The 16,306-nt window shown below is 41.5% G+C and overlaps 1 protein-coding gene across 1 annotated transcript in view; it reads left to right on the top strand.

Annotated features, from left to right (window-relative positions):
* RBM18 (RNA binding motif protein 18) overlaps positions 1-16,306 on the top strand; it is a 16,951-nt gene extending 645 nt beyond the window's left edge. The window contains exons 2-6 of the mRNA XM_034793448.1: positions 141-259; positions 8,171-8,297; positions 10,123-10,209; positions 13,599-13,684; positions 15,756-16,306. Of these exons, the coding sequence (XP_034649339.1) occupies positions 141-259; positions 8,171-8,297; positions 10,123-10,209; positions 13,599-13,684; positions 15,756-15,915 (579 nt within the window). The 3' untranslated portion in view covers positions 15,916-16,306. The remainder of the gene's footprint in view (positions 1-140; positions 260-8,170; positions 8,298-10,122; positions 10,210-13,598; positions 13,685-15,755) is intronic.

Below are 16,306 nucleotides of genomic sequence, written 5' to 3'. Positions count from 1 at the left end.
CCCATCGCCCCCCGCGCCCCCTACGAGTCCGGGTCTGTCTCTGGGTGGGTCACCGGCCCCCCCCCCGGGAGCGGCGTTCCTGCCCCCCGGGCTGTCTCAGCAGTCACGGAGTGGGTCCGTCTTTCACTTCTCGTCTGCAGAGATTGATGGCGGCGGAAATCAAAACCCTGCCTTTGGAGAACGCGTCCATCCTGTCCGAGGGCTCTCTGCAGGAGGGCCATCGGCTGTGGATCGGGAACTTGGACCCGAAGATAACGGAGTGAGTCTGAACTGCTTTCACGTCCACACATCACAGCGCCCATAACCCGGGGGCATTTTAAGTCTTAATTTGTTGGCTTTTGGAGTTCTCGGCTCTGTCTGCTGCTGCACCTGTTCCTCTGCTATCCGTTACAATCAGCCGCATTCAATAACGTCTGGCAGATGAATTATTTCTGGGGGTATCTGGAATATTTAGGAGCTGTTCATCCTTCAGAGCCTTGTGTGGCACCTTCGCAAAGAGTTCGTGGATAAAGAAGTGAATATACTGTGCTTAAAACATTGCCTGTTTCCTGACCCTCGATTCTTTCCTCGATTCCCACCATACTGCTAAAAGTTAGATTAGAAGTTTCCAGCTGCTGCTGAAGACTTGCTTAAGGATACTTTAGAAACCAGCTCTAAAGCACCTAACAGATGAAGTCAGACTTTTCTTGCCATCAGAGTTTGGCAGTTTTGTATGCTTTGCCCAGTCCCAATTTAATTGCCCCCAAACAAGTGCTCATTCCGCTTCCCTTGGGATGCGGTAAACCAAGAGTGCTGGATAGTATCTAGTGACCTAATGCAAATCAGAGACAGACCATCCAGTGAAAGGGCTGGCTGGTATCGATCTGACTCCCAGTTGTTTTTACCCAGCACTACCCACTGTATACTGAAGTGTTAAAAGTAGTTCCAAGTGACATTAAAGAAGTAACTGAGATATCTGAAAACAACATTGAAGATTTACAAATGTACAGTGGATAAGTCATCCTGGCCCTTTTATGGAAGAGAAGGATACTAAAAAGTTGACATTTATGACATCCCATCAGGATGGTATCTTAAATAGTTTAATAGCGCCCTTCTCTATTTTCTGTTTCGATACCATAAGTGATCTAGAAGATAATATTAATGAGTTAAAGCAATGGTTTTCAACCTTTTTCATTTGCGGACCCCCAAAAAGTTTCAAGTGAAGGTGATTTCCCTTTGGAAATCATAGACATGGTCTGCAGACCCCAGGATGAAAACCATTGAGTTAGTGCAACAGTGTGCTTAGCCTGAATTGCTGACTTGTTTTCATTTGGATCTCACTGGGTGCCAGGGTAGTACTTGGGTACCACCATGATTCAGTACTTCCTAGGGAGAGGCGTGAAATAGTAAGAAAGGGCTCCAGGGGTGGACAGCAGATATAGAGTACAGCTCCTGCTGCACGGTTGTCCTGTGAGAGAGTTCATGTAACCACACTGTCAGTGCATTTGATGTGAAGTTTCCCAGAGCCACTTCTGAGATGGGAAATCTGGAGATGAAAAGAATCCTTTTATTTTTCTAAAAATGTGTTCAGGAACTTTAGACTTGTTGGGACACTTTGCAGGAGGTGGTTATTTTGCTATCTTGTCCTTGTCAGCAGTTGGGTGTGGACTAAACAGGGAATTAACTAACATAGTAACTGATCATCTGCTATACAGAATATAACATGACCCTAATCTCAAGATTTTCTGTCTACAATAAATGTGTAAGCATCACATTTCCATGGCCTTGGAATGATTAAATGCAAATTAAATGTTGTGGTCACATATCTGAACATTTGAAGTGTACGGTTAAAATCTCAGGGAGGTAGGTGGATTGCTGTAAAAATATTAGACTCTAGTTGTGTGGTTCACTAAAAATCTTAGGAGTTTTTATAGAACAATCAAGGGTTTACACACTTCAAGAAAATAGGTTTTTTTTCCTAGACTATTTTATGTGTGTCAGTCATGGAACCAATTTTTGTTCTGCTCCTTATGTTTTTGCAAGTGCTACGTTTTTGTTCTAAGTGCAGTTCCTTTTAAGGGAGCAGTGTTCTAATCGTGTCTCTAAGTGGAGTCCATCATTAATGTAATGTCCTCTTCAGTCGTTCAGCTCTGGGCTACTGCCACCTCTTTTGCATTAATTACCATTTTTTGCCCCACATTTGTTTTGCTTTGGTTTGTCTGCATTCAGTAATTGCACAAGATGATATGATTAGATATATGGCCCCTTGGAAATATTTGTTTGTGAAGTCCTTGGGGATTTAGGATGCAGGGTCAGTGTGAGGGAAGGAGTATAATATGCTTGTTAAATAGATTGGCTGTATAACTTCCTCTGGCATTCCTTCCTGCGATGTTCTTACATCTTGTTTTAAGACCTTTTGTTAGAGCCTCTTACTGTAGATCATCACTTCAAATCCAGCCCAGATCAATAATGGCTGAACGTTGTTACCATCTGGCAGCTCTTAGGTGACCTGTGTGAAATTAGTTTGGTGTGTCTCAGACCACTTCCTTCTGCTGATCAGATGTTCATTTAAAAAAAAAAAAAAGAGCACTGTTACTTTTGCATTAATTGGTCCACTTGTTGGTAGTCTCAGCTGAGGCAGAGGGCTGAATTCCACTTGCACCCTCGGAGGTGGGCCCTCTATAACAGAATTGAAACATATTGGTGAGTAGTTGTGGGTGACTCTTGCACAGCTACTCCTCCTGTGCTGAGGAGTTTTTTTCCCAGCACTAAAATAGTCACTAAAAAAAATTGTACATTATTGGCAACATCTGGTTTTAAATGAACTGTATTTGTGTAAAGTTTTATAATTCTGGGTTAAGACCTATGGGTATTCTAGTGTTCGCGTAACAAAGGTCTGAGTCACAGTTTTGTGGGAGTATTCTATTTTCACTAGCAGTGAAAGAAGTACTGTAGTTCCTCTTGTAACCCAGGGTACTGTTGCTGTAGGAAACACAGGGATTGCTAGTCTTTTGCTGAGTAATACTGTACAGTTAAAAATCATTTCAGCAGAGGACAAAATCCTTTACAGGGATTAAAAAAACCTTTCAATTTACTTCTGTGCAGCGCCCTTTTCACTTTGAACTATCAGTGCTGAGTAAAGAAACTAAATCTTTCATGTCACGTCAGTAAAAGTTTACATATAAGAAAAGATCTCTTCACAGTCTGACATGTGCTTTTACTTGCCCTTCATAGGGATCCTGGTCGTGTTGCCAATCAGGAGGACAAGTACATGTAAAAACTAAATGTCATTCCTTGTTTGCAGCCGATCCCTGTTTTTTCAGGGAATTGCCCACTGGAATTTGTATGTTGCATCTTTTTGTAAATTGAGTAAAACCATCTTGATGCCAATAGCGGGTGTTATTCCTCAAGAACTGGCTTTAAATGTATTTATTTAAATGGAGGTCCCAACACTGAGTACTTACAGTCATGAAGCCCTTTAAAGAGCAACCCATAGCCACAAATTGGGTGCTGTAAAGGCAGTAGAAAATATGTATGTTTGAGCACAAATCTCAGTACAATTATGAATATTAAAAAGTTGTAAATTAAGCATAGGGAGTGTTGCTTCCCACAGATTACTAATCACCAGTATGTGGAGTTCAGGAGACTATTGCCCAGGCAAAAATGAATCGCATGGCAAATACCATGGCCATGATTCTATTAGGGGACTCGCACAGAATTTCTCTTTTTTTCATGGTCTGTACTGCATCTTAATCGTGAGATTCCCATGGACATATCCTCTCCCAGTCATACTTGCACAACCTCTCCTTCATAATATCTCAGTGGCAACTACAGCAATTGTTTACATGAAAAAATAGTATTAGGAAAGTGTCTAATGCAGCGTAGCAGCTGGAAAGAGGGTAAACCAGCATCATGTGGTAGAGTGGGTTGAGTGTTCCTAAAGGAGGTTGATTCTGACTGGTTGGTAACCATGAAATCATGTTGACTTGCAGTTAAATGTAGTCTTTATGCCAAATTTGGTGATTCTGTTTGCTAACCAGGAGGATACACTATAACTATCCACGTTTATTTAAGCAATTATATATTTTCACATGCATTTATTCAGATTCTGAATTCTCCACAACTTTTGTTAAAAAAGGAGAATGACATATTTTGTATTTACTAGAGTATGATTTTTTTACGTATGATTTGTATCAAGCTATATTTGGATGGAAATTGGAATTCAGTTAAAATGAACTAAAAGAGTTTTAACTAAAAAATATCATTTTAAAATGCTATCTCAATTTTGATGCATACATAAGAAAAAAATCATCAAAACATGTTTTGTTTTAAAAACTAATTGATTTATTAAGCAAAGGAAGAATCTGTAATTAATGAACTGAACTGATTGTTTCTAGTCACCATGTCTAGACGATAGAACTAGTAGCTCTCATCCTCTCACCTTATTTTTATTCATAGAGTGGAAGAGGAAAACCAGCTTTCCTGCTTTTTCAGCTCACAATCAGTTTCTCAACTTTAAATGGCCTAGTCATTGAAGTGAACTAGTAAAATAAACTGAAATTAAACAAATATTCTGCACCTGCAGATGAATATACTGCTGTCAAAAGCAAGTTTAGCACTTCAACAAACTCTGGTTGTAGGTGCTTAGCCAGTGACTTCCAACAGTTCAGTGATTTGACTTTCTTTAAACTTTGGCAACAAATGTACTGCTTGAACATTATTTTTATTTAAATGATTTTAATAGATTATAGTAAATTTAGGCCTTTAATACAGGCTGTCATAACTTCAACATTAATTTTAAATTAGTTTATTTTTAAAAGAAAAAGTATTTAATTTAAAACAAATCTGATTTTTTTTTTTAAATCCTATTTTTTCCTCCATCCTGTCATGTGACCAGACGTCTGTCTATGACTATCAGCAAGTCTTCTGGAGACCACCCATTGTTAACAAACTGCAGTTTGGGAACTTTTATTCTAGGAGTTAAAGTGAAGTCCTGGGTGTTAAGACATCTGGATTCTGCTCTCTGCCACTAACCTGCTGTGATGTGATACTTCATCTTGCTGTGCCTTAGTTTACTCATCTGTAAAATGGGTGTAACAGTTGCCTTCCTTACAGCAGTTGAGACTTATTGTCTGCAAAGCATTCTGAGGTTATTACTTGAAGAATATTGTGGAAAGGCAAATATTGTATTTACAATGTTACCCTTTGTTACAGACTTACACACACATGACTTCCATTTTCTTAGTGGCCATCGAATGGCTCTGTGTGTAAGCTTCTAAAGTATGTTTTTCTCCTTCCTCCACTGTGCAGCTACTTGTCTAAGATTCCAACCTGATGAGTTTTACCTAGAAAACAATGTGTACATAAGTTGTTGTTACAGACATTTACTGGCTCCCTATGGGGGAAAATTCCCAGTAATAATAGATTTAGCATGTGGCCCGGTACCTTTTCAGTATCCTTGGGATAGCATTGTTCAGAGGAAGCCTTGAGTGTGTTTGAATAGCGCTCAGGGTGCCAGGAGGAAGGCCAAAGGAAAAGGAAATGGGAGAGCTGCTGGTTTGTCTCACATTTACATCAGATGACAGGAAGTGGAAATTGAGGTTGGCTGCAGCAATCTGAGGGGGCCACATCTGTGTGCCTAGCTCAAAGTCCATGTAGCCCAAGTGATTGGTCTAATAAAGTTTTCAAGCATGGAGTTTTTACAACAGACCACTTTTTTTCAGACTACATTCTTCCTTGCCAGGTCTTCCTTCACTTCTAAATTTCATTTTACTTGTAAACCCCATTGGCTAAACTTTTGATTATTATTAATGATCTAAAAGTATCAATAGCTAAAAGGCATCTACAGAGCCTGCCATTTTTTACTCATACAAGCCTGCAATTCTGGTTAGTTCATCTAGAATAGATTTAGCCAGCATTTGTAGAAATTTGGCTAATTGTGGCTTGATGATAAAGGGTCTTTGTGTCAAATGTGACCTAAATATAATCTGCTGGAGATATCTTCCAGATTATTGTATTTTTAGGACAGTTACAAACTACCACTCTGCTGCCAAGAAAGTAAAAATAAATAGTCACTATTTGGATGTGTGGGCTCCAACAAGAAAAACAAACTCTGTTCCCTTTGGCAAGGTAGCTATATAAGTTAGGGGTGTTTTTGTTTCTGAACAAAATATGGTCAGAAACATTGTTTCCTTCTACTTTGAAACAATATTTGGGGAAAGAACAGTTTGGTCAGGGCTCTATTTTCATACTCCTAAAAATAGTTAATAAAACATTACCTAATTACGTGAAAATGGCTTTCAAAAGGCCCTGGAATTTCAAAATGTTTTCTGGGTCTGGAGGACCCAACAAGGAATGGTCTCCATATCTTGAGGAATTTAGCACCTCTGGAGTCCACATCCTAGAAATGGATGTTAAATTGTGTCTGGATTTGTTGGTTGGATAGCCTTGGATGCAACAGGAAGGGAGGGAGTGGTGAAGTTTGCCAGCATCTTGTTAATTCCTCCATTTTTGCTTAGACTTTTTCAATATCTTTTCTGATGTCTATTATGTTCATATTCCCCTAAGCAGCGATTGAGTGTTTACAGGTCTTTTGGAAGAACATAGTGTAGGAAATATCACATCAGTATTTCATCTGTGCAATCAAATAAAATCTGCTTAATCCAATCTGAAACAACTTGCACATCCACCACTGGCCTGAAGATTTGCTGCACCATCACCCTCTAACACAGTGTTTGTCAAACTTTTGTACTGGTGACCCCTTTCACACAGCAAACCTGTGAGTGCGACCCCGCCTTATAAATTACAAACACTTTTTTTGTATTTAACACTACTATAAATGCTGGAGGCAAAGCGGGGCTTGGGGGTGGAGGCTGACCGCTCGCGACTCCCATGTAATAACCTTGTTTGAGAACCCCTGCTCTAAGACCACACATCCTGCATGTCCACTTTGTCCAGTCCTGGAAGCTTACTCAGATTCCTGGAACTTTCTTGCCTGTAGTCTGAAAAGATGTTTGAAACAGGCTTTAATTAGGGAAAATGTCTGTGCGCTCTTGTGATTCATGTGTCTTGCTGAAGGTCCTTGACACGCTGACAGTTGTGGGTCAACCACTGAGTTTGTGCATATGCTGGTTTTTATTTATTTTTTTACTTACATTCAAGAATCTCAGTGTTTTGCAAACATTAAGTGTGCAGTAGAGAGGCAACTATTTTCCCCATTTAACATAGTGGGAAACAGGCACAGAGAGGTCAGGTGACTTGCTAATCCTGTACAGCAAGTCACTGTTAGACCTGGCACTGGCTCCCAAGAGTCCTGATTCAGTTCCCTGCTGTAACTCCTAGGTAATACTTCCTGTTATGGAGGAAGACGTCTAGCCAGGTGAAGTGTGGTCCAGTTATTTTCTTCTCAAATCAGCTGCCATCATCCAGAGACTGTGGTGGAAGGAAACAACAAAAGTTCAGAGAACTTGCAGAAATAGCTTTAACTCAACCAACAATATTAGTCCTTATTTTGTGTGTCTAGTGCACTAGCCTGCAAAGCAGACAAATCAAGTGCAAAATCTTAGCCGTATGTGCAGTTGTGTGGCTGGTTTTTATACTTTGCTTAACAAAACACATTTAATAGTACAAGATAATGTTAAATCAACGTGCCTGTAACCTTCATGTCCATAGTTAAAATTAAATGGTTAGCACATGTCAATGGTTATATGCCTCAACCAGAAACGTATCACTAGGTCTCACTGGGCTGACATAAAAGCGAAATTTGACCAGCTTCTATCTGGTCTTTTGTCACTTCTCAGTCACTGTATGGAGTTTTGTCCTCCAGTATGTTGCTGATTCTCTGATTTGGGTGTCAGGCAAATGGGACTGACTCACAACTTAGCCCAGATTGCAAACCCTTCAGATGGCACCGCTGGGGATGGATTGAGTTCTAAGGCTTTTGTGCCGTAGTTAACAAAACAGTCACTGATGACATTGGGTACCTCTGAGATATGACTATCAGAGGGATGTTGTATACTAGACTGGTTGGCAAATATATGGAAGTGGGTGCATACTCTTAAGAGAACACACATGAGACAGGATTTAAGTCACTGAATTATATGTGATGACTTCTTCACGCTTTTTAAATTTCCTTGTTGTAACCTCCTGTTCAAGGTTGCCTATAAATGTCTGTGTTGTTTGTTCTTTTCAGATACCATCTCCTCAAACTCCTTCAGAAATTTGGCAAAGTAAAGCAATTTGACTTTCTGTTCCATAAGTCAGGTGCATTGGAGGGGCAGCCCAGAGGATACTGTTTTGTGAATTTTGAAACCAAGCAGGTATGTTGGCTTTTTTTCTCTTAACATTTGATCCTTGTGACTGGCTGATTACCTTTACTGTCTAAATTAACTACATCAACTGAAAGATGAGATGGAAGACAATAATGAAGGGAAAAAGGAGGTGCCCAAGTGCCTTGCAATACATAAACTCCTCTGCATACCCACCCCACCCATATGGTGCAGTGCCTAGAAGTAACAGTGATGGTTCCCCCACCACCTCTCTGGGGCTGTTTTATTAAAGCTTTTTGACACTAACTCTAATGGGCAAGCCATTAGATTTATTGGATAGTAGTCTAGTAGGGTAATAATAATAATAATAATAATAAATTAATGGAGATATCCCATCTCCTAGAACTGGAAGGGACCTTGAAAGGTCATCGAGTCCAGCCCCCTGCCTTCACTAGCAGGACCAAGTACTGATTTTGCCCCAGTTCCCCAAGTGGCCCCCTCAAGGATTGAACTCACAACCCTGGGTTTAGCAGGCCAATGCTCAAACCACCGAGCTATCCCTCCCCCAACAAGGTACTACGGTGCTTGTTGATAACCCATATAAATTCTTTGTTTCAAATTGTGTAGCATACTAAACGTAGGACTACTGCTGCTGTTTCCTCCCTATATTTTACTCTTCCAGCCCCTGATGCTTCACAAACCCCCGCCCTCGTACAATTCTCCACCTGTGTAATGCTGTGCACCTGTTGGGAGTGTGTACTCCCTTCTGATCTCTGTGGGGTTTATCTTGCATTATAAAGCATAGGTTGAAATTTCAGTTACCTGTAGTATCATAGTCACAAACGTTGTCACAGTTCAACTAGGATTGGGTCTCGCTGTGAGCTGCACAAGTAAAGTGTGTTTGTTTGGTGCAGCCTTCCTCCTTTGTTGCTGTATCACCAATAAGGAGGTGGGGTAAAGCCACAACATACAGCTCAATATCACTCCCTTGTGGCTCAGGAAGTCACATTGGAGCACTGATGCATGGAAGGGAGGAACTGGGGAAAATAATACTGCAATGAAGGTTGCTAACAGCGGGATCACTGCATAGAAGCACTTTGAGGCAGCAGAAGAAGTGAAAGATGCTGTTGTAATTCTAACTTTCATGCTTTTTAAAGTAATGAGCAAGAAATTAACTCAAAGTTAAAGCAAACAACATACTGATGACTATCGTCTTCCCCCCACCCCCATCCTCTGCCATTTTTAGCAAGCAAGGATGACTTGAATTGAACCTTTTGAAGCTCATTTTTCAGAGGTAGCTACAGACAAATAAGCTGGATAGGAAGAAATAGCAGGGTCCAGTAGGGTCGGGTCTGGATCAGCCGGTTAATATGAAGGATTCAGGAAATCCGTGATGGATTGTGTGGTCTGTGGTTGTCCTTCATATTCTATCTCTTTGTCTCATTCTCAAATCCTTCTAATGCTGATACTGAACAGAGTCCAGGTGTAAAGTCAGTAGTTTAGGCGAGCAATACTGAGCGAAATACAAATAGTGAATTGCAGGTGTTTCCCATAGGAAACAGAGCAATTTTAAACCTTGAAACACGGTTCCAATGTTCCTTACATCAGGCTCATTGGAAGTTTCTGTGATGCTTTTGTTTTGATCTGAGTAAAGGAGTTTTCCTTGTGAGTAATCTCTGAAATGCTTTGAGGGCATTGTAGCTTGCATGGGTGTTTGGGATTCCCAGAAGCACTAACTGAACACTAGCATAGATTGTTTGTATGATGTTTGTCAGCGGTCCCTGAACATCAGCCTCGTACATGGAAGAAAGGGGCCTTGGACGGGTTTTGATAATAAATAAACCAACTGACTTTTCTGATCTGTCTTCCGGCGCAGGAAGCAGAACAAGCAATCCAGTGTCTCAATGGTAAGCTCGCCCTCTCCAAGAAGCTGGTGGTGCGATGGGCACACGCGCAGGTAAAGGTAAGCATTTGACTGCAAACCTCAACGGCCTTATGAGGAGGCATAATTTGAAACAAAAATCTTCTCTCTGTGCTAGATCAAAAGCAGGGCGAGTTGCATAATTGTCCTTCTCTGTACTCTTAACTTTTCACTTCAGCATTCAGAACTTGTGTAAGCTTCTTGTGTGATCTTATTTTCAGCTTTTACTTTGTTCGTATCCTGGTATACGAATGTTGCTGCCCATCTTATTCCTTCAATATTTTGACCCTTTAGAAATTGTGTATGAATGTTTTCTGCAGACTGCTTGTCTTTTGTCACAATCAGTTGTACGTGCTAAATATTAAGGATCAGATTTTTATCAATTGTATTGATATAATCCCAGTAAAATTTAGGAACATGGGAACTGGCACACAGGAATACACCGGTGATCCATCAAAGCCAGCGTCCTGTCTACAATCTCGCCAAGTACTTTAGAAGGTCTTAGAATCTCCATAATAACTTGCCCACAAGAGATCAGCTAGTGGTGGGCTTATGTCCTGAGGCTGAGGATATCGATCACTCCTTCCCCAGTACTGTTTTTTGACAGGGTATGTCACTGATTCCGCATTTCCTAGTCTTTCTGTTCTGCTTCCTAAAGCCCTGCAGGTGGTAGATTCTTTTACTTCTGATTTATAAAGCAACACATTTCTTATTAAAAACAAATCACCTTTACCTTTCATTTTGACACATGTTGGTTTTGCTCTGAGAGGCACTGTAGTAAGAACTACTTGCAAAGTTTGATCCGTGCTGATAGATGCAAAGTAAGGCACATTGGAAAATGTAATCCCCACGATAGATACAAAATGATGGGATCTAAATTAGCAAGAGCTCTTGAAGGAGATCACTCAAGAAAGAGATCTTGGAGTCATAGTTGATCTCTGAAAACATCTGCTCAATGTGCAGCAACAGTCAAAAAAGTGAACAGAATATTAGGAACCATTCTGTGGATGCTCCGGGGCTGGAGCACCCCTGGGGGGAAAAATAGTTGATCCAGCAGCCCCGCGGATCAACTCCTCCCCCCACCAGCCCTCCTGCTGGCGGCCCCGCTGATCAGCCCCTCTCCCTTCCTCCCATCACCTCCTGCCTGTCATGGACCAGCTGTTCAGCAGCATTCAGGAAGCACTGGGTGAAGGGGGAGGAGTGGTGGCAGGAAGAGGTGGGGGGGCGAACAGGGTGGGGAGTGAGTGGGAGTTTGGGGGAAGGAGTGGAGTGGGGGGAGGGCCTGGGGCAGAGTGGGGGTCTAGCATCCCCCAGGAATTGGGGAAGTCGGCGCCTCTATACAAGAAGACGGTAAATGCCACACTATAAATCCATGGTACGCCCGCACCTTGAATACTGGATGCAGTTCTGGTCGTCCCATCTCAAAAAAGATATATTAGAATTGGAAAAGGTACAGAAAAGGGCAACAAAAGTTATGAAGGGTATGGAGCAACTTCCACATGAGGAGAGATTAAAAAGACTGGGACTTTTCAGCTTGGAAAAGAGATGACTAAGGAGGGATATGATAGAGGTCTATTAAAATCATGGATGGTCTGGGGAAAGTGAATCAGGAAGTGTCATTTACCCCTTCACATAACACCAGAACCAGGGGTTACCCAATTAAATTAATAGCAGGTTAAAACAAACCAAAGGAAGTTCTTCACATTATGCGCAACCAACCTGTGGAACTCTTTGTTAGGGGATGCTGTGAAGGCCAAAAGTATAACTGGGTTCAAAAGTGAATTAGATAAGTTCATGAAGGATAGGTCCACCAATGGTTATTAGCCAAGATGGCCAGGGATGTAACCCCATGCTTTGGGTGTCTCTAGCCCAGTGGTTTTCAACCTATTTACCATTGCCACATCCAATACTACCTGTATGGTCCCGAGGATGTCACATGGGCCGCAGCTCTGTACTGATTGGCCCGCAAGTGGCCCGCAGGATGAGAACCATGGCCTACCCTCTGATGGCCAGAAGCTGGGAGTGGATGACAAGGGATGGATCTCTCAATAATTGCCATGTTCTGTTCATTCCCTCTGAAGCACCTGGCATTGGCCACTGTCAGAAGACATGAAAAATGGTCAGACCATAAATGGAATTTGTCAATACAGCAAATGTTTGCTTAGAGAGGAATTCTGCAGAAAAACCTAATGCACAAGCAGTGTGGGAGTATCGCAAATAATGTGCAAAATACCTTAGTTCAGTTTGCAACAGCATTTGCAATTCTCTGAATGGAAAGATTTAACTGCAGGAGGCTTTTGCCTATTGTGACAAGTGTTTATTTTAGATAATACCAGCACCACGCTGCTTAGTTTTAGGATGAACAGCCAAGGCTTTAAAAAGAAAAAAACCTTACTAGATGCCGTCGTTTTGAGCAGTTCTACAGAAAAACAAACCTGAATTTGTGCCAAGCGAAAGACGGAAGCAGAACACATTGAAAATATTTCAGGAGGCCCATTGCTGTCAGAAAAGAGAGGCTCACAAACTGCCTTCTGCTGAAGGGGGCTGGTTCTGAACTGTTGTTGAATGCGTTACTTTTCCACAGGGGAATTCCATATGACTGCATTCGTACAGGAAACAAGTGTTCTGTGTTCCCTTCTAGTTCTACGCTGTGCTTCTACAAAGGTCATATCTATTAGTACCCTATGGTAGGCTTACCTTGGACCAGGAGTTCCCAAAATTGGTTCAGGGTAAGCCCCTGGCAGGCCGTGAGATGCTTTGTTTACCTGAACGTCTGCAGGTACGGCCGCTCGCAGCTCCCGGGGGCCGCAGTTCACCGTTCCCAGCCAATGGAAGCTCTGGGAAGCGGTGGCCCGGTCCGCGCCACTTCCCACAGCTCCCATTGGCCGGGAACCGTGAACCACGGCCACTGGGAGCTGCAAGCAGCCGTACCTGCGGACGCTCAGGTAAACAAAGCGTCTCGCAGCCTGCCAGGGGCTTACCCTGAATAAGCCGCAAACCAAGTTTGGGAACCCCTGCCTTGAGCCAATGGCTCTATTTGTTACATGCCGCACTTCAGATATTTCCCCACCACCACACACCATGCTCATAAGAAGCAACTCTAAGCATGTTAAATGGTGGTAGGATAAGCCTTAATGATCCAAAATCAAGTGCACATGATAATCATACAGCATCTTAGCTATATGTAAATGCCAAACAGAAGCATTTTCAAATAAAACAAATACATTCGTTAGGACCATTACATTTTACTGTGTGGCTTAACCTAAAGGCTATTTGGTAAAAGTTGTACAGACTCTGCCAGCAGAACATAAAGTGAGATTAATCCAGACTGGAAGTGTGTCCGTTGGCAAACCTGGTGTTTCTGAGCCTTTGTCTTCAATCCAGGTTCACTTAGCAGTATCATTACTAAAAGTCTCTTTTCTCACCCGCAGAGATATGATCATAATAAAAATGAAAAAATTCTTCCAATCAGTCTTGAACCGTCTTCCAGCACTGAGCCAACCCAGTCTCACCTAAGGTAGGAACCTACATAATTAAAATGTGGCCAAATCAGCCCAGGGGCAAAACTCCCTTTGACTTCAGTGGAAGCAGAAATGGGCCCATAATTGAGGTTTTTTGTTTGTGTTTTGTTTTCTGGATCCTAACTAAAACAGTTACTATAACTACTGTAACTTATTGAATGCGGATCAAGCTGCAAAATAACTGATCTGATGCAGAGCAATTTTGACCTTAACTTTTCTCTTTATTGATACATGAAACCCGATACACTTAAAAAAAGTAATGCATCACAGTCACATGACCACACCTGGCCAAAGATGCCCACATTTTTCAGATGTATTTCAGTAATAGCCATTTGTCTCTCTCAGTTCCTGGTAGCCACAATAGGAACACTGTTTTATTAGAGTGTGCACCATGCAATATTCTGAATACTGAAATTTCAGCTGCCCTAGAAACTGTTCCAGCCTCTCTCACTTATGACTCTAGAAGAACATTCTAGATGAGAAAAACATGTTTCAGTTTCCCTGTCATCTCCAAAATGAAAGCGAAAATGCTGGAATAGAAAAATACTGAACACTTCTCGTTATGATAGAGCCCTGGTCTTGAAGAGAAATGCAGTGAGAGAGACCTGCAGGAGTAGAGGACTGCGCATCAAATTCAGTGCCAGAAAGTATTGGGGGCGGGAGGGGAGCTGTTACGGATCTTTGAATTCCCCACCTGTCTGTTTTGTCCTCAGTATAGAGCTTGTCCTTTTAGACTTGTGCATGTTTTTCTTGATTGGAAGTCAGGAAAGAGAGTTAATCCCATTGAACTTCCCTTTGTTACGCATCTAGGCGTGTAGTCCAATGGGAAAACTACACACCTAGATGCTTCCTTACTTAATTTTGATTTAGCCTGATCTCTTAAGATGAGTTTCCTTGATGATTTACAAGTTAAACATCTCCAAAGGAATAAACAGGCAGATAACTTTATGCTCTGTTCATCAGATAACAGTTCTGAATCATGGTTGCAAAAGATTGGATCTAAAAGAGCAGCTTCAAGAGAAAAGACTCCATATAAAGAAGTGAGAAAAGCGGTCACTCTATAGTCCACTAAGAGAAACCATATAATTGAAACTACTGTTTACCTATTACACAGGGAAGCTGTGAGCTTTAATATTTTTAAAGCACTTTGTGACCCTTGAATTAAATGTTTTATATAAATGTTTATAATTATTCTGCACTCTATAAATGAAGCATTATATGGGGATTAGGACTGGGTATAACTGGATTGCCAGTAAATAAAGAAAACTAGGCTGAAATTTATAGAAATTTGCACTAGTACTAGCCATTTTCTGCTGGTCACTGTCATGTGGGGCTGTTTTCACTGGCTGAACGTAGGAGTTGTAGTAAACACCCAGTGCTCTGATTGAGGAGCTGCATTGACGAGAGCTGAGGAAGGGATACTGTCCTGGCCCTACCTAGTAGGAGGGTGTTGGTGCCAGAGGGCTCTGGGAGTTTGGGATGGGGCAGAGGCATTTTCTTCCTTTGCAAGGAGCTCTGACAAAGCTGGAAAAACAGTCTCTCCATATTAATGGCAGCACAGTTGTGCTGGAACCCAGGACTGGAAAATTCCATTGACTCTGAGGTTGAAGGAAGTGCCTGACTTGCATTTTTCCCTGCGACTTCCAGTGGCTTTGTATGAGGCTGACTCCAGGGGGGTATCACAACTTGCTCAGACCAGTTGTAAAGTAGCATTACTTGCATGTAGTGAGAAGACTTTAGGCATGCTTTCCTGATTCAAAGCTAACAAGAGAACATCTGTTTGCTGGGGGGGATCCTTATTTTGTTTGCAGTATTGCAGTTCAGATCTTCCACTAGCAAAAACGCTCAAAGCATTCAAAATGCAATTGTACGTCAATCCTTATGCTGGTAGATTCTTGGTTACCACCTTTACCCCCTTTCTGAAAGTAACATTAGCCACCTTCTAACTACTCCTGACACATCTGAATATTCTGATGCAAGAGATATTGAATTATTTGAGAACATTGTTCAGTCTTTGGTAAAAGACAAACTAGACTTTATCTCTTCCACTTTTTTTCCCCTTTCTAGTGTCAGTGCAAAAATAAAAGCCATTGAAGCCAAGCTGAAAATGATGGCAGAGAATCCAGATGCGGAATATCCAGCACCACCAGCTTATTCCTACTTCAAACCACCCGATAAAAAAAGGATTACTCCTTACTCCAGAACGGCCTGGAAACTTAGAAGATGATGATTATGAATGGATAATGGTAGCAAGAAAGACTGTTTTATACACCTTTGAAATCCTCCAGTGCTTTTGTACTTTGTAGATTGTGCTCAGCTGGCACTGTCCTTCCCAATCTCACTGTATACGCTACAGTGTTTTATAACATAACATTTTACATTTTCTGATAACTGTCAGTGTATGCACAGAATTGAATGCTGTCCAGAAAAAATAAGGTTCTATCCAAATCTTGTGACTAACATTTAGACAATCCATGTTGCTAGTCTGGTTTCATTAGTAAGACCAGAAACATTAGCCAGTATGCAGATAGAAAAGCAAAAACAAGGAATTTTCCATTTTAATTCTGAGTGTTAAATTTAAGAAAGTACCATTTTTTTTCCCCCTTCAAACATAGGAA

Source organism: Trachemys scripta, chromosome 17 (assembly GCF_013100865.1).
Source record: "Trachemys scripta elegans isolate TJP31775 chromosome 17, CAS_Tse_1.0, whole genome shotgun sequence".
In the NCBI taxonomy this organism is placed as follows: Eukaryota; Metazoa; Chordata; order Testudines; family Emydidae; genus Trachemys; species Trachemys scripta.
Note: the sequence above shows the minus strand (reverse complement) of the source record. Positions and strands in the feature narration are given on the sequence as shown.